Source organism: Talpa europaea (genome assembly GCF_964194135.1).
Source record: "Talpa europaea genome assembly, chromosome: 4".
Classification (NCBI taxonomy): domain Eukaryota; kingdom Metazoa; phylum Chordata; class Mammalia; order Eulipotyphla; family Talpidae; genus Talpa; species Talpa europaea.
In genome coordinates, this window is record NC_140070.1 from 104588080 (window position 1) to 104607206 (window position 19127).

A 19127-nucleotide genomic window follows, 5' to 3' on the forward strand; every position below is an offset into this window, starting at 1 on the left:
GCCCGCCATCAGGCATGCATTCGGGACCACAGGGTTCCGTCATCTATCCTAATGGTGGGAGGGCAAAAAAGCCTGATGCTTTTTACCTTACCCTTAGTGATGGTATGAGTCAGAGGATCTGAGTAAGGCTGAAATCAAGGAACAATACAATACAGGTTACAACTTGCGTCAAGTTTTAGCAAATAGGAACCACAAGGTGATATGAATGTAAGAAAGCAGAAAGTTTAAATTTTAAGTCAAGAGTTGGGAAAGCCATAAGACTAAGAACTAAGATCCTTATTTACTGTGCTATATGACAGATATGCTTTACCTGCATTATGTCATTTTAATCCTTCTAAGGAGCTCCAGAGGTAGAAGCTAACAAGGTAGGTAGAGATGTAAGATCCTACTTTACTGGTGAGGAAAGTGAAGCTTCTGAGAACTTAGGTAATATGCCCAAGGTCAGGACTCAAAGCTAGTACACTTTTCACATAGTCTTTGAGACATAATCTTCAAATCGCCAGTGAATAGGAAGACTTCAGTCCCATCCCTCTGACTTGCTGAAGAGAGGAAGTATATGTGCCTCCACACTCATGTGTTAGGAAAGGTACATAGAAAAAGTAAGACAAAGAAGTAGGGAGGGAGGTGAACTGGAGTGGATCCACAGCTGGACTGCTGGACATTGACTGGAGATCCTCATCACAGATCCAGATGGCTGATAGTTTATAAATGCTGGGTGGGATATCCATAAACATGGAATCCTTGTCAATGACTGACTTGTGATACTAATTGCTTTGGGTCCACAGTAGAATGATGGACAAACTCCCCTTGTGTGGGCACTTGAATATGACAGTGTTCATCAATGTGTAAGCACTCGAGGCCCCTGTGGTGTTGCTGGGATATGTTTATCTGGGGTCTTTGCCTGTTTTTAATAAATGAGAATTAGCAAATATTTTTAAAGGTTGCTTATTTTTTTAGGAGACCTAGGTAATGGGCTATAGCTACTCTCATCAGAATGGACTTATCATCTAATGGTGAATTGCACCTCACCAGCTAAAAAAAAACCTAAATTGGCAGAATGTCCTGAGACAGGGTCTTTTTGGTTTGGTTTTTTATTTCCCAATATGATCCAAACACTTGCTTGGGAATACTCTGGATATTGGTAAATTCTCCCAGCAAAGACTTCCTGATACTGTCTTGAATGGGGATGAACTGCCAGAGAACTACCTCTTTCTCTAATCTAGTTGATAATAAGTTGTTAATTATGTTATCAAGCTATTCCCAGACAGAGGACCAGTTAAAGTATCCAAAAGAGAAAGCATTATTTGAATATCCCAAAGACACCTTATGGTTATCTAGCCAAATTCAGAGGGATGTATAGAGGTTAGGAGGGTGCTGATAGTGGCTGTTTCCAGATCCCAGCTTTTATATGCTAGAATATGCAGACTCTATGAAGACTCCATATTGAAATGTAGCTGTTATAATATTACCTTTTTTTTAATTGTTTACCTTTTGTTTAAATCAGGAATCGAGTTAATCTGTGAGAAAGACATTGATCTGGCAGCCCAGGTACAAGAGCTGCTGGAATTTCTCCATGAGAAGCAGCATGAATTGGAGCTCAATGCGGAGCAGACCCATAAGCGGCTAGAGCAGTGCCTCCAACTGCGGCACCTCCAGGCTGAAGTCAAACAGGTGAGCCTGGCCCTTCTACCTTTGGCCTGGGCTTCCCAGTGATTAAGTCTGACTGGACCTGCATCTGGTAGGGGAAAGGCATACAATGCCACTGGCGTAAGCAGGACTTAGCAAATAGGTAAGTAGAGGAATGGTTGTATTAGTCTTGAAAAGCTGGGCTGCTCTTTATGGGATGTAACAAATAGTTCTAATGGTATATGGCGTCAAGCTGCAGATGCTTTATTTCTCTCACATAACAATCTGAGGAGAGCATTCCAGGACCTTCCTAAGTTATCTCCCATCACTGAATTGATCCCCTTCCCTTCTATCCCCAATGCTGGTACACTGTCACAGTATTCCTCACTATGTCTTAGTATATTGTCATTTATTATGATGGGTAAAATTGTCTTCCACACTCCCCTTATCTTCCAGTCAAAGCCCACACATGCTGTGCTCAAGTCCCTTCTACCGTGCAGGTGAAGTGTCTTCTTCAGTGCAGGTGAAGCAAACACGGATCACAGTGCTGCCATGCAGGTGGTTTTCTGCTTAATTACACTGTGACCATATCTGAATCTCTGGAGAGAAATGCTTTCTGGGGACACGGCGGAAATCCTGATAGACACAGAGTGATAAGTACAGAAATGCTGAAACTGTTGTCACAAATGACAACACTTTCTTTTCATATGAGAAGCGCTTTCTCATTGTGATCTCATTTTCGAGCAGGCCCTTGGGGAATAGTGATAATTATGTGTACTTTACAAATGTGGAAATTGAGGTACAATAAGATTAGTGCTCCTGGGAACTCTTGACTGTTTATAGGCTCCCTTTATCCAAGGTCCTGTAGTTTTCTCTCTTGAGGTTCTAGGAGAAATAAAAAAAAAAAGTAATAGAAAGAAACTCTCAAGTATAACACAGTCTGAGATTTTCCTGGTCTGTGTAATACCTCTGAGAAGATGGGCATGGCCTGCACCTGGCAGAGAGGGTAGCACCTGCTAACAGTTGATGGGCTCCAGTGGTTCATGGGAGTTTGCTACTGTCCATACTCAGTCATTTCCATCAATGGAAGGTGGCGGGAATGATTATCTCCATAAAAGTGATATCATTCCTATTTGATTTTGAAATGAAATGATATACTTTTGCTTCTGTTCTTGGCTGTTATTTTTTCATTCCTGCATTAATAGTATAGTCAGCTCCCTAATTATGTTTTTCTTGACATGAAAATGCAAATAAATTTTTATCCCAGAAGTATATGTTCTGCATAGGATGGGGAGCTAGGATGATATAGGTAGTTTGTCAAATGGGGAAGTAGGTCTTCTATGTATGAATAATCCAGATTTGAATGACATCTGGATATATTGCTATTCAGTGTCTTCATGAGCCAGAGATCAAAAAATAATTCTTCTAACTAGATAAGCAAATTCCTGTTCCCCACCTTGTCAAGAATGTCATTGAGACACAGTGGGTGTGTAGTTTAGATTGGTCCTGTATTGTTTCAATCGAACTTTAGGAAACCCATGAAGGCTTTGGTGAAAGACAGCTGCCCTCGGAGGTGCCGAGGGACTGCTGCTTGGTTGAGCTACTATGCCTCATTAGATAGATTTGTTTTCCTTGTAAATGTAGGACTCTTTCTTTAGGCCGTCATCTGATCCAGTTTCAGAGGAGGTGTTTGCATTTGATGGAAGGAGGTAGAGCAGGAAATATTGATTTGGAAGCTGTTGACACTTGGAAAGAGGAGTTAATTTAGATGTCAGTATTGATCAGTAAGGCTAAATTTAGACACTAGCTTAACAGTTTCTCTTTTGAATATACTCTCAAAAAAGAAGGAAGAAAGAAAAGACAACTTAATTGAAATGCCATTAAAGGGGACAGAAAGGGAGAGGACATCAATATGTTATTAATATAGCTCTGTTGTTAGAGCTCAGAAATTAAAGGTTTAGATTTAGCCATCAAAACTGTAAATGTGGTTCAACTACAGTTATATTAAACTGAAGCTTTGAGGAGTGAGAATACTGTAGACATAAGACTGAACATTGCTCCCAACTATTTAGAACAAAATGACATTGATTAATGCAATTGATTTTCTTTCAGTTATGTAGGACTCTACCTAAGATAAGTGGTCCAAGTACCTCTAGAGAAATATTGACTCTTAAAAGGAAACAACTCCCTTGATTATAGCCCATGGTCCAGGGCCCTTGACCACCCAGATGGCCGTCTTTCTTCTAACATATTGTTTAAATTACTCCCATATGCCATAGAATGCTCAGATTGCTTTCTGGGAAGTTACTACTCTGATAAATATTGCTTCACATTTTTTAGTTAGTTCAGGAGCATACTTAATGGGTGTGCATTTCAATGTTTCCTACAGAGAATTTAGGCCAAAATTTGCATGTGAACAAGATGGACACCCAAAACAAAGGAGAAGCTATTATCCTGGCTTCGTACTTCTGTCAAGAATACTGTGTTCATTTCTGTTCACTGTACATAAAAGTTAGAAAGGAGTAGAAGTAGTCATCAACAGAAGCAACCAAGGAGCAACTACTATCCATTTGTTTCAAAATGGAGATAATTAAGAAGATATATGGTCACAGTCTATAAAACCATGAAGATGAATACACACAATCTCATAAATTGTGGGTCTTAAGAAATATGCCAGGTGGGCCTCTCCAGTGGCGCAGCAGTTGAGCGCTGGGTTGCGAAGCTGCCCGCAGCCTCTGCAGCACCAGTTCGATCCCCAGCTGCTCCCCGGCCACCGGAGGAGGGTCCCACATGGCGCGCAGACCTCTCCTGCCGCCCGCTGCTCCCCTCAGCAGTATACTTCGGTCCCTCTGCCTGCTCTGCTCCCTGCTCTGGCTCTGGTGAATTCTCTCACCCTCCCACGCTTCTGACTGTACCCAGTGCTTGTTTACATAAATAAATCTTTAAAAAATATATATACATGTGCCAGGTTGCCCACCTACCATCTGAAGTGATTTTTTTCTGTGGATAGAGTTTTAGATGACCATACCTTGTGATTAGTTACCAGCAATGGCAGGCCTTAGAGTGAAGGACCTTCCTTGAGTGTATACTCAAAGCTTTATTGTCAGTATGACCTAGAGCAGCAGTACTGTATTTCTTCAGGTGCACTTTAGAAAACACCCAGCTTCCCCAGTCTGCATGGTCACAGGTCTACCTTGTCCATCTTAGATGCCATAGTCACTGTGGACATCCACAGTCAAATAATCAAATCTAGTCTTTTCCTAGCTTGGGGCTATCTGAGCTTTCTTGGCCTGAGGAAGCACTAGATTTTTATTTCTAGTTACCTCTCTTAGCTCAAACTAAGCTGACTTCGTGGATGAACCCTAATTCCCCCAAGCAGCAATACTCCTTAGACCTCATTTCTATGGAGCTAACTTTCCCTGGTATCCAGTGATTATAGGAGCAGTCTCTGAATTTTGAAAGAAGTTTATAATGTTAAGGTTCAAAGTGACCTTCAAAGATCATCTAACCTATAGGTATACTGTTGCCTAAAATGATTAACCAACATAAAATCTTCATTTAATTTGCAGAAGTACTTTTCTGTTAATTATTTCATTTTATCTTTACTGTATGATTTAGGCACGTAAAGTGTTGCCAGTTTAAGGATTAGAAAACTGAGCCTCGGAGAAATTAAATGATGTTTCCCAAGTTACATAGCTCAATATTAGTAGAACCAATATTTTTCTCATCTTCGTTATAATATTTTTCTACTACATTGCCCTCATCTGGATACTCAAAGAAAAATAAATAACAAATTTTATGGACCAGAAAGATGAAAGACTACAGTAATAGAAAATTATACTAATATGAGTATTATTGATCAGAGTGCAAAGAATAATTATAACAAAACAGCTGAGGTACCTACCTCATATCAGGATATACCAGCACAAATATGGAATAAAAAATAATACTCCTAAAGTTTTTCTCTTCTCGTTGTGAGAGGTATAAATGAAGAAGCATAACTTCATCTAGTTTTTCTCCAAAACTAAATATCATTACCTCATCAGCCACCATCATCACTTTACTTTTTTTAGTATATTGTATCAATCCTGATATAGAAAAGCAAGATGCAATTATCCTTACTTTACAGATGAAAAAATGGAGAGTCAGAGAGACAAGTAATTTTTGCCAGATAGTAACAAGGTCAGTTATTCACACTTCATATTTTGTGCTCTTTTTTTTACAACCCCAGTTCTACCTCTAAGACTGACTGAATCATATGGATCTGTCCCACCCCTGAGCCTAAGCCATGGATATAAACTACTATGCATTTCTATCTTCCTAAAGGCATATTTCCATCACTGAAGTCCTAGAATGCCTTATTATACAGCATTTGGGAAATAAAAATCAACAGTGATATCAGGGATATGGCATGATTTGATGAAAGACACAGAAACCAAAACCTATGAGATTTCTAAGTGGAAAAGCTGATAAATGGGGTTATAGCTACTACCATAGCTATAACTGATATTTCCAGTTGGCTGAAGCCAGAGAGGATAATATTCCAGCAAAACTTATCAGGTACAGAAGAAGTTAGTCAAATTGCTCCTTGAGCTCTGATTTGTGATGCACATTGAGAAAATGTTTCTCTGACACCCTCACATGAATCTTGAACCAAGCAAAATGCAATGAATCATGGCAAAAGGACTTACCTAGCTCAAAATCTACATTGTGGGTTCCATTTCTCAAAGAGATGAAGCATTTGAGCCTGCAGTGAATGTATGCATGTACCCAAACCCATAAGCAGTTTTGAAAATCATTTGCACCTCTACCCAGCCAGCCACAGTATACCACTGGCAACAAAGATTGCACACATACACTCTGAGCAGTTATTTCCTGCAACTAATTGCTTTACAGAATATCATCTCAGCCATAATCTGCCAGACTGGCCATGAATTAACATCTCAATTCAATCCGCCCAGCTTCAGCAGGATTTTTGCCACCATGTTATCTATGCAATATGGCACCAGTCATTTCTGCCCAAGTTGGAAATTTGAGAAATGTCTATTAGGTTATAGAATAGGAGACCAGGCTTAGTGTTTTTCTTTCTAATTATTTATCCTGAAGTTTAGAGGAGAAAAATATCTGAAACATATTGTGGTGTCTTCTCCTTTGCCTTGAAGTAATAGATGGGTGGTATTTACTCATCTTAGAATTTCAGAAGAATTTTTATTTCCTCTCCAAGCAAACTCTCAGACTAACAAAGGAAATATTTGACAATTTTCTGGTGATAAGACACAAGGTATATTTTCAAGACCTAATTCTTGCCATCTGGATATTTGTGCTTGACTATTAGTTGGATAATTGTCACATCTCCATTTCACCTTGGACCCTCTAGATAGTGCCATATTTTCTCCTTTTAATATTCTCTAGCTGAGTTTTCCTTTCCTGGTACCAATCAAGGTTTCCTAGAAATTTTTCTCAGTCTAGCATAGCTTCTAAATAATTTAAGTCAACTATAGTTTTTAGTCTCCCTTTTCCTAATGATCCAGAGTATAGATTATTCATGCTATTGTGCTTGCTCCCCTTTTCCTTCTTCCTTCCTTTGGATTGATTACCTACTAAAACTTAGACATATCTACTTTTTTTAATTAATTTTTTTACATCATTGTTCATTTTTAAGCAATATTTACTTCCCCCCACCCCCTCGGGTGTAGTCCCCATAGGGTTTCCTTCACCAATGTACCTGTGCACCATCACCTCAGTCCCCTGTGCTCCTGCCTTCCTCCCTCTGATCTCTCTCCCACCTCCTCCCCTGCAGGATGTCTGATTTATAATTGTCCGTTTTTGCTTTGTTGTGTTTTGTACTATTACTATTTTTTTACAATGCCGTCTTACTGGGTTCCCCTATAGCCTTGCTATAAGTGAAACCGTCTGATATTTTTCTTTTTCCTTCTGGCCTATTTCACTGAGCATAATTCCTTCTAGTTCCATCCACGTTGCTGTGTATGGCATGAGTTTATCTTTTTTGATTGCTCAATAATATTCCATTGTGTATATATACCACATCTTCTTGATCCAGTCATCTATTTTTGGGCATTTGGGTTGTTTCCAGGTTTTATCTATTGTAAGTAGTGCTGCAGCAAACATTGGGGCACAGGTGGTCTTTTGAATCAATGTTTTCATGTCCTTTGGGTAGATCCCTAGTAGTGGAATTGCTGGGTCATATGGTATCTCCATTTTTAGTAGACTGAGGAACCTCCAGACAGCTTTCCATAATTGTTGGACCAGTTTGCACTCCCACCAGCAATGTAGGAGAGTTCCTTTTTCACTACATCCTCGCCAACATTTGTTGTTGCTTGTTTTTTTGATATGTGCCATTCTTACCGGTATAAGGTGATATCTCAATGTGGTTTTGATTTGCATTTCCCTGATGATAAGGGATGTTGAACATTTTTTCATATGCCTCTTGTCTATTTGCATTTCCTCTTTGGAGAAATGTCTTTTAAGTTCTTCTGCCCATTTTTTGACTGGATTGTTATTTTGTTTTTGTTGAGTCATGTGTGTTCTTTGAATATCTTTGTGATCAGTCCCTTATCCATTGAATGGAGTGCAGAGATTTTTTCCCAATCAGTGGGAAATGGTTCTTTTGCTGTACAGAAGCTTTTCAGTTTGATGTAATCCCAGGTGTTTATCTTTTCCTTGACTATCTTTGCTTTGGGTGATGAGTCTTTAAAGATGTTGTTGCGATGTATGTCTTGTAGTGTTTTACCTATATTTTTTTCTATATATTTTATGGTTTCAGGTCTTATGTCCGGTTCTCTTATCCACTTTGAGTTGATTTTTGTGCACAGTGAGAGGTAGAGGTCTAGATTCATTTTTTTTGCATGCGGTGGTCCAGTTTTCCCAGCACCATTTATTGAACAAACTGTCCCTGTTCCATTGCACAGACATATCTACTCTTGGGTATATTTCAAGGTTGGGCCCTCTGCTCAGGTGTGACTTGGGTATTCCCCATAGATAATTGTTCACTATGTCAATGACTTTACAGTATACCCATCACATGCAAGGTTGTATGCTAAGAGGTATTGTATGAAATTAAAATAAGACTGATATATTGCCCTAGTTTTCCAGAAGTTTGCATTCTAAGGGGTGAGATGAAATATAGGTCAAAATAATAGAACATAGACATCTGTAGTGAGTGGCAAAATAGTGTGTTTTTGTACTAAAGAAGAAAGAAATTGTTTCTGATGGGACTGTTTAGGTGTGGATGATTTCAAGAAGTTGTTGACATTTGAGCTGGGCCCTAAAAATAATACCATATGGTGAAATGTATTTGTTTATAAAATTCTTTGTTCTAGAAAGAACTTCAAAAACATACACATAATATAGTCTACTAAAGTAATATTCAAATTAAGTGATAAAGAAATTGGGACAGAGAGATGGTAAGAGAAGGAAAGAATATATGATGCTCTGAATAAGGTTGGTACTTAGAATAAATACCTCAATGCACAGTGCCAGGTAAGATTGGAAAATGACCCTTTTAGTTACTCACACCCTTCTGGTCCTCTCACCAACTGTGGATAGAAGATAGCGAGCTGTCTGCTCAGAGGGTCTGTCAGAGAAAGCAGTAGCTCCGGGGAAACCATGTAAGGTACTCACCTATTCCTGTTCCACTCCCTAGGTCCTGGGATGGATACGCAATGGGGAGTCAATGCTCAATGCCAGCCTGGTCAATGCCAGCTCTTTGTCTGAAGCAGAGCAGCTGCAGCGGGAGCACGAACAGTTCCAACTGGCCATCGAGGTAACACCCAAATCTGGCTATCCTTTCCTCACATTCCTTTTCTGCTCTGCTCCTCAGGCAGAATGATTCCTCAAGATGTAGGTGTTCCTTTAGGTAGTGAAGCCCTTACTCTTTCAGGTATTCTCCCTATTACCTAAGGATTGATGGAGGAGCAAATGAGGGAAGTTAGTTAATACCCCAAGGAAGCCTGGTAATAGAAAACAAGCATTCACACTATAATTGTGGGTCTTGGCTAGGATTGGGATCTTTATCATTAAGGCCCCTCGTACACTGAGTTGTTTGTACATTATGGACTGTGCACCATCTCAGAAATGGAAAGCTAAAAGGCTAGAAATCACTTCCAACTGAGGCTCACTAAAATGGAAGATAGACAAGTACGAAAGTTATTAGCAAATTAGAATTCCTTTTTTAGACATTTGGTTTATATATAACGTTAGATACCATTGTGATGCTCTGACTTTTAATAAGAACAAGAAGCACTGGAGCGGATTGTAGATAGTTTGTTTCATTGAAAGTACTGGTTCAATAATGCTGATGTAAGTCATACTTAAAGAATAGACTGAAACTGTAAGTTCATGAAGTCTTGTTTTAAAGGTTATTTTAAAATAAAGCTCTACTTATGATCATCTAATATAAATTTAGTCTTACTTTAAATAATACCTTTAATTATCCATTCTGGTAGAACATTGTCTTTCCCAAAGAGACTTGAGCTGATTGCTTTAGAATAGTGTGGGGAAAAGAGTAGGAAATAGGACATGGGAAATATATTAAAAATAAAATAAGTTCAGTACCAATGGGAAAAGATATAGAGTGAAAAACATCAAAAACATTTATTACTTGAAGTTCAGTATAAAACTCAACCCACTTCTGAATTAAGAAATGCAAAGTTGTTATCTTCTTAAAAAATGATTATTGGTGGAAATTTTCCACAATCATAAAATTTTAACTGTGCCCATAAATGTGCATTTCACTGTAACAATTCAGCTGATTGCCTGCTATTATTAAACCAGTATTGATTAATTTCAGCCACTTAATTTCCAGAAACCACCATGTGTGTAGACATAGTACTAATATGAATAGCATGTTTTTGTAAGATGCCAGATATCTTCTTAGGAACCATTAGTAGTACTAGAGTACTCTGATTGGAGATTTAAAAAGAGACTGCATAGTGTACACACATTGTTCTAAGGAAAAACTAACCCCAGGAGAGGAGTTTATTAGCATTAGCTCTCTCTGTTGCAGTTTAACAGCATGCCCAAATATATGTGTGGTAGGCTCTGTTCTTCACTGTGAAGGAAAAATCAAGACTGGGTTACAATCGGGAATCAAGAACACCATGCTCGAGGCTCTGTAGAGAGGCAGCACGCAGAAAAATGAAGTTTGGGCACTGAGACTGGAGACCTGGCATAAAGCTGTGAGAAATGCTGGACAGAGAGTGGAGAACTCCTCCTTATTTATTTTGAGTGTTAAGATTTACCTGTCCTGTCAGGTAATTTAAATTTTCAGTCCCTATTGGGCAAGTAAAACCCAGTGTCATGACACACTTGAGCATCTCAAGAGCAAGTAGGAAATAGTTGGTAAATGATTGCATTGGTTAAATAACTAAAATCCATATAACTTGCATATGTAGTATGTATTAATTTTTACTAAATGCTATTGCATCCTTACAGTTTAGAGACCGACTAAACATCTGTGTCTCCTAGTTTCAGGTTTCTACATGGATGCAAATTGATAAAATATTCTTGGAACTCATCTTCAGATTTAGGTCCCTGTGTAGAATTTATGTCTATGATCTCAAGAGGATATGGCAGAATAGACAGGATTTTTGGAAGATTTTGAGAATGGAAAATAGATAGAGAACTGCGACATGGCTAAAATAATGAAGAAAACAACCAGAATTTCATCATACATTCTTTATTTAGGTGGCCTTTGCTTCTCTCTCTGAATGTCAGTTTAGACCAGCTTCTACATTCGGGAGAAAAAATACCAGGAAATATTTGAGCAATTTAAAAGGGTGTCTAACTAGTCTGGTTTGGCTTAACCCATTTTGATAACTTAGGAGACCTTTACAATGATTGCTGATGAGTGACTTAATCTGGCCTATTGGGCCCCAAGAAAGAATCCTGGATTCCAGAAGGGAAAATAAAAAAACTATAAGTAAGATGATAATATAATTTACTGTTAAGACTGAAACACCTCTAAGAATGAAGGAGGAAATTGTTGATAATGATGCCAGGAAAAATAGGCAAAGCAGGGGTGTTCACTTACCCTAGCTTGGATGGCCTCATGACTTTGAAAGTTTTGGTTACCCCAGAGAAGGTCCAGATTTTTCCCTTAGATAATCTTACTTTCAAGAAAACATCCTCAGAGCTATTCAGAATGGGGAGAAGTACACAGCACCCAGAAGCATAACTCTACCAACAAACCCAGATTATTGCTATTTGTTAGTATCTGAGATGTTATGAATGCTATAGCTTCAAGAACTGTAAGCATAACAACAAGCTCTATCTTAAAATCTATTTTTATTTGAAATCCTCTTATGTATTTTAAGTATGACCATTATGACAGGAAAAGTAGTTAAAACTGTGTAATAAATTCAATTGTTTTGGCTGAATTTTTCTCATGAACTCCTACTAAATATTAACATCCTTGATAATCTGTGGCTTAAAGATATAGCACTCAATAGGATTAGATTAATAGAGTGTAGACATAAATGCAAAATAGTGATTCAAGCTTGGCAAAGCAAAGATTTATCACATGCATAAGACTTTATCATTTTGGAAATTAGAGTAGGATGGGTTCCCAGGACTATTAGATGATAATGAATTTTGGAATAAGAAAGAGGATCTACTGTGTGGCATAAATTTTAGGAAACTTAGTTATTCCTCCATTCTAAGAGGTAAAGACATCTTAACTTACTTATGATGACAATTATATGCCACTTTCACATATTGAGGAATATACAGTGCCAGTAAGTAAAACAGACAAAACCAGGTATTTGTCATGGATCATTTCTGACCACTAGTTTACTTTTTCTAGCTGTGTTCAGCAATTGGGAATTCAAGTTCTCATATAGTCATTGAGGGCTAACTCAGCAAGTGGATGAAGGAGTCTTTGTTGCTAGAGGAGGTCATGCTAACATAGCTAATGCTGACTACAGATTCAGGAGAGAGAGAAGGAAACAAGGAGGCAGTTGATAGACCAGGAAAAATAAAGATATGTGAACTTCAATCTGGACGAGAGTGAAAGGAGAGGGTAGAGGTGAAAAGCAGGGAGGTTATATGTGCACATTGAGAGGGCTGACTGGTTCTTGGGAACTGTCCTGGCACTTCTGCCCAAGAAAAAAGGAGAAATAATTGTGGAGTAAATTACTGAACTCCTAGCTGTTCCTTTTCACTGTTAACTGAGATAAACTCTCCTAAAAATACAAAGGCCAAATTAGTATTAAGCCATTGGGTTGAAATGACACTAGCAGTTGAGGCTGAGATGGTAATTCACTCTTTGAAGTCATATGGCTCATCTACATCAGTACTGTATTTTAGTAAATTTAAATCCCTTTTGGTTCTCTCCCTGCCACCCAATCCTACAGTTAATGTGAACTCAGGGAATGCAAACCACATGCAGCCTGAATAAGAAAATACCTAAAATACATAATACGTCCTCTAACATACATACATAACATACATCCGCTAACATACATATACATACATCCTCTAGTATATGTCTACCACCATGTATGTATGGTGGTAGACATATACTAGATATATTATTCTAAAGCCAAACATAAATAATTTAATGTGGGGATTATACTTTGAGCTGAATTACCTACTCTAGTGCTCTTTCCTAGGTGAGGTAACTGAGGGATAGTATAAATTTCTACTCTTCTGCTTTATAATTCCTTCTACTGGGAATCCTTTTAAACTGATTATTAATGTTTGGAATAATTACATTATTGACTGAGATTTGCATTACATGGAGATCTTTCTGTGTGTGTGCTTATTTGATCTATGAAATGGAACCATAGCAATAACCTCCTTGGAAAACTCATTATGATAAATAATCTTATGATTAGGTTTGAAAAGGAAATTGAAATAATTTATGAGCCAGTCAGGGAACAGATTAATACACAGTGGCTGTTTTTTTAACTACTGAATGTAGTTAAAAATGAATGTAGTTAAAACTGAAATGTCTCTAAAACTCAGAGTGGTGCAAGGAGCAGCAAAGAGTAGGGACAGGAGTCAGGGTCCTGAGCAACTAGTTAATGAAAATGTATTATTTTTGTTAAGTATGCTTTTAAAGCAATCATGTATTAATCATCATGACAAAATGTTTGAATCAGTCATTTAAAGCTCTTTAACTTTTCTGCATCTTTCCACTCACGCCTCACTCCACCCCTCCCATACCACGCCTGGGTTGTTCCCACGAACCTCTCTCACCTCCCCTTGTGCCCAGTCCCTCTTTCATGCCACTTCCTTGCAGAAGACGCACCAGAGTGCCCTGCAGGTACAGCAGAAAGCTGAGGCACTGCTGCAGGCCGGTCACTACGATGCCGATGCCATCAGAGAATGTGCTGAGAAGGTGGCCCTCCACTGGCAACAGCTCATGCTGAAGATGGAAGACCGGCTAAAACTGGTCAATGCATCTGTGGCCTTCTACAAAACTTCTGAGCAGGTGAGGGATGGGGTGTGGTACATGTACAGTTGTGATTGATGGAGGATTTGCTGTCCTATACTGCAAAGCTAGTCCTCTCAGTATTAAATATCTTTGGGAATACCTGTGGAATCACCACAGTTGTTTTCCTTATAATCTTTCATTAGAGAAACAGATCATTTTTATCATTTCTTTTAAATTTCTATGATTTTAAAATAAATTCTATGAATTTTTTAATAAACTTCTCAAATTCTTTGGATCTATGAGTTAAAGTAGAAATTGGATGTGTATTATATTTGAATAGTGTATCAGTCATCTGTTGCCTCAATAATGCTGTGTAACAAAATACCCTCAAAATTCAGTGATAAAAAGCAATAAGCATTTATATTTTTTTTTTTAGAGGCATGTTTTATTTATTTATTTATTTATTTATTTGCTTGTTTGTTTGTTTATACATGCACTGGGTACAGTCAGAAGCGGGGGAGGGTGAGAGAATTCACCAGAGCCAGAGCGGGGAGCAGAGCAGGCAGAAGGACCGAAGTACACTGCTGAGGGGAGCAGCGGGCGGCAGGAGAGGTCTGCACGCCATGTGGGACCCTCCTCCGGTGGCCGGGGAGCAGCCGGGGATCGAACCGGCGCGGCAGAGGCCGCGGGCAGCTTTGCAACCCAGCGCTCAACCGCTGCGCCACCGGGGAAGCCCTAAGCATTTATATTTTGATTAAACATCAACCCCTATGTCTCTCTTCCTTGACCAGTAGTTCTTGAGTATATTTATAGTAAAAGCTAGAACTACAGAGCCCAAAATCTGCAAGTGCATTTCAAGTCTCTGTTTTTGTCACAACCTTTGGCCAGAACAAGTCATATAGCCAAATCAATATCAATTATCAAGGAAATACATGCCTTCTATAAAGGTTGGGGGAACAAAGTGACAATTTGCTGAACATAATTTAATCACAGTCAGGCAGTGTGCACTGCTTGAAAACATATAGCTCTTTCGCTCATGGGGCTTTCAGTCTAATGGAAGAAACAGCTTTTTCATTAGGGAATGATGAGTCTCACTGGCAAGATGGTGTTACTTGTGGGAGAAAAGGCAGGAGTTACATACAAGACCATACAGATACAGACCCATTGCTATTATATCTATTGTATATGCTCAAGGGCTAAAGGGATTTTTAAATTGGGTTCAATTAGGAAATTCCTTTTTATTCAATTTAAAACACTTTCTTCATTTGAATGGCTCCCTGGTAGAATAGATTAGCGACACATTCTCTTCTCAGAATGTCTTAAAGAACCTAGACCATGGGATCACTGGAAGGTGATTTCAGAGTAAATACAGCATGCCTGTCAAAGGGCACTGCAGGCAGTGTTACTGCCCCCATGCTTTCTCTCACTCTTCCTTTCTGTTGCTTCAGAGAGATGATGCCCTTGATGGACACAGAAGTGGAAGCAGCAGACTGAGATGCATGTTCAATAGATTTAACACAATTCCAGTCAAATCCCAGCAAGCTTTTTTATTGAAATTTGTACACTGGTTCTACATTGGAGATGCATGGAACCTACAATAACCAAAACTACCTTAAAAAGGAAGAATAAAGTTGGGGAATTTGTACTACCTGATTTTAACACTTATTCTAAAGCTACAATGATCAAGACAAGATGAAATTGGTGTAAGACTATGCATAATGGAACAGAAGTTTCAGAAATAGATCCATATATATAATCAGTTGGTTATTCACAAAACAACACATTAAGGAAAGTCCTTCAACAAGTACTGAATATCCCTATTAAAAAATAAGATTTACTCCTGTCTAATATCATAACATTTTTTTTGCATAGAACTGGGGTATAGACCAAAGGTGTGGGAGTGAGAGAGGCAGAATGGGGAGTAGAACAGGTGGATTTACAGAAATATGCTGCTAAGGGGAGCAGTGGGTGAGACAGGAGAGGTCTGCTGCCCCATGTGTGTCACCTCCCTAGCTGGGGATTGAACTCAGGCCCTCAGGCTGCAGTGGTGATAGTGCTAAGACTTAACCCCTAGGCCACCAGGGAGGCCCTATCATAACAACGTTCAATTTGAAATGGATCAAAATGCTGATGGGGACATACAGAGTACTAGATTAAAAGTCAGGAAATTTGACCCTGACCTAACCTTGCCAACGTCACTTTCTCACTCTGGACTCTGTATCTTCACCTGTTATATTAAGGATTAGGGTCAAAATATGGGGGATGCAATTGTGTGAGGGAATATAACTAAAAATGATGTAAGAATCATATAAAATAAAATATATTAAACATAAAAAAAGATTTATGTTTGATAATATTTTCATTTCTTCTAGCTCCCAAACTGATTGGTTTTGTTCAATACTGTATTGGGACATGTTTTGAGCACTCAGTTTCTTAAAGTATTTGCATGTCTCTAAGCTGTATTCTCTTGATGTGTACCTGCATGCATGTTTTCATGCTTTGAATAAATAAGTATGCAGTGCTAGGGAGATCTGCTAGTGTTCAGAGACAGGGGAAGCCTGTCTGGCTGCGAGAGTGCTCTGCCTGGCATGTCTTTGAACTTGTCTTTCCACTCTGTACATAACTCAGCAAATGACCTATCCACACTGCATTCTTCATCAAAAGGGATGAATTTCTCAGACTGAGAAGGCAAAGGATAGTTATAACTGTCACCTGCTGCCGTAACAAAGAAGTAATCAAAGTCTATTGAAGGGAAGTAGGAATATTTATTTCTCCCCTGGGCCCTGACACTGGACGGCTCTGGGTCTCCCACTTTGAACCCTTACCCAGCTTTCCTTCTAAGTCCCATTCAAAGTGGTTTTGCTCTATTGTGAATTTATATATTTATAAAGTTACTTCATGAGGCCTCTCAACATTTTTATTTTAGAACTGAAGCATTTCTAAACTGTTTTTTAGATTCACCCAAATTAGTTATCACTCTGAAAGAAATATGCTTTTTGCAATAGGAAGCCATCATGATAGTGTCATTGTCTTAGAGATTTTTGCTAGGATTTTTCCCCAGAAGAGGAAGAAATATGATATTCACTTACGGTCAATAAATTACACAATGTAGACAACTTTCTTCTTTACCTTTGCTTGAGTCTACTTACTATAGGGCAAGAATAGATGGGTGGGAACTTTGAAACCCCCAAAATACTAGTCTCTCTTCCTTTCTTAACATGGGTACTGTCCCGATGCAACGTCTTCAACCCCTGTAGCTTCAGCCTGCATCCATTAATTGTAAGAAGATGATTTTAAAATTTTTAAGCTAGTCATAATCTATCTCCTGAAATCCTGACCCTGGATTCTCACTGCCCCCTGGACTTCTCTTAGATGTCCCAGGGGCACTATAGACTCTAAAGCTACAAACAGAACCTCGAATGAAATATGTCCCCTGTGCAGAGTTCTGTCAGCTGAAGGTCCCATCAAGTACTTCTCACCTGATTCATTTACTCTGTCTTTTCCCTATGATTCATTAGGTGTGTAGTGTCCTGGAAAGCTTAGAGCAAGAATACCGGAGAGATGAGGACTGGTGTGGCGGACGAGATAAACTGGGACCAGCAGCCGAGATTGACCACGTCATTCCACTCATCAGTAAACATTTGGAACAAAAGGAGGCCTTTCTTAAGGTTAGAGCATACTGTCCCCAAGTCTGGGACTTCAAGCTTGTTCTTCTCTCCACCTTTTCACTCACTCTCTTCCCCAGCCCTTTCCTTTCCTCCCCTTCTCTTCCCCTCTTCATCATATGGGCTTCCCATGTCCTGTTCTTTCTAGTCTCTCAGCTAAAAGGAGGCTTGATAGAGAAGATATTGGATGATTAATTTGAAGGCTTGAGGAGTTATTTCTGGCAACATTTTTGGTATAATTTGACAATACCATCACTACTGGTGCCATATTCAAATACCCTGCTATCCCAGTGATGTTAATTGAGAGAAATACATACTTTCACTCAATTATGTTTGCTTAATAAAAATATTTTAATTGAAAAATAAGCCTCGATACACAGCACTGTTAAAGCATCCTTTTATAAATGGATGGTGTAATCTATGGAGAGCTGTGTGGAGATTTCTTGACCTACTAAACATAGAGCTTCCATATGATCCAGCAATTCCACTCCTAGGTATTTACCCAAAGGACACAGAAACATCGATTCCAAAGAGCACCTGCACCCCTATGTTTATAGCAGCACTGTTTACAATAGCTAAGCTTTGGAACAACCCAAATGCCCAAAAATAGATGACTGGATCAAGAAGATGTGGTACATATATACCGTGGAATATTACTCAGCATTCAAAAAAGATAAACATATGCAATTTGCAGCAACATGGATGGAGCTGGAAGGGATCATGCTCAGCGAAATAAGCCAGTAAGAAAAAGAAAAATACCGGATGGTCTCACTCATAGCAGGAATCTAGAAAACTTAAATAAGGGACCAGGAAAAAGAATAACTATAAGAAAGTGAAAATCAAAATCAACAAAAAACTATGAACCAGAGATACTCTATGGGAGGTGGGGGGTGGGGAGGGGAGAGATTGGGGTCAAAATAAGGGGGTTGCAATTGTATGGGGAATATAAAAATAAAATTTATTAAAAAAATGAGAGCAAAACGTTAAAAAAATAAAAAATAAAGTGGATAAATCATAAAAAAATAAATGGATGGTGTAAAATTTGGGGCAAGAATAAAAGAAGTTAATTTAGACACCTTATTTATCAATCTAGCAATTTCAGTTACCAATGACTGTAATATTGTTTGCTAAATGAAAAGAAAAATACCTTATTTTGTTTTTGGTGTTTTGTTTTTTGTTTTGTGTTTTTTTTGCTTTAGTAAAGCCCTAGCTACCCAGAGAAGAAGCACAGTCCTGCTCTGAATTGGCTTGTACCCAGTGCGGGAAGCCTCTTAAGCCTCTGTCCTCCAGTCTTTGATCTTCTCTGACAGTCATCTATGTTAAAACTTATCTAAAGGCTGCATTAGTTTCAGATTTCTTGATATACTTCCCTCAGTATATTTCATGATATACTTCCCTTAGGTTTCTGAAAGTACAAAAAGGAATTTTTATACCCTGAC

At 38.7% G+C, this 19127-nt stretch overlaps 1 protein-coding gene across 12 annotated transcripts in view; it reads left to right on the top strand.

The window, feature by feature from the left end:
• KALRN (kalirin RhoGEF kinase) overlaps window positions 1-19127 on the top strand; it is a gene marked incomplete at both ends in the record, with an annotated part of 649897 nt that overhangs the window by 385217 nt on the left and 245553 nt on the right. For 7 of the 12 annotated variants that reach the window (XM_084231955.1, XM_084231959.1, XM_084231944.1 and 4 more), the window contains 4 exons: window positions 1505-1671; window positions 9290-9409; window positions 13862-14080; window positions 17542-17691. In XM_084231955.1, the coding sequence (XP_084088081.1) occupies window positions 1505-1671; window positions 9290-9409; window positions 13862-14080; window positions 17542-17691 (656 nt within the window). The remainder of the gene's footprint in view (window positions 1-1504; window positions 1672-9289; window positions 9410-13861; window positions 14081-17541; window positions 17692-19127) is intronic. The other 5 variants (XM_084231961.1, XM_084231956.1, XM_084231962.1 and 2 more) reach the window with 2 other exon arrangements.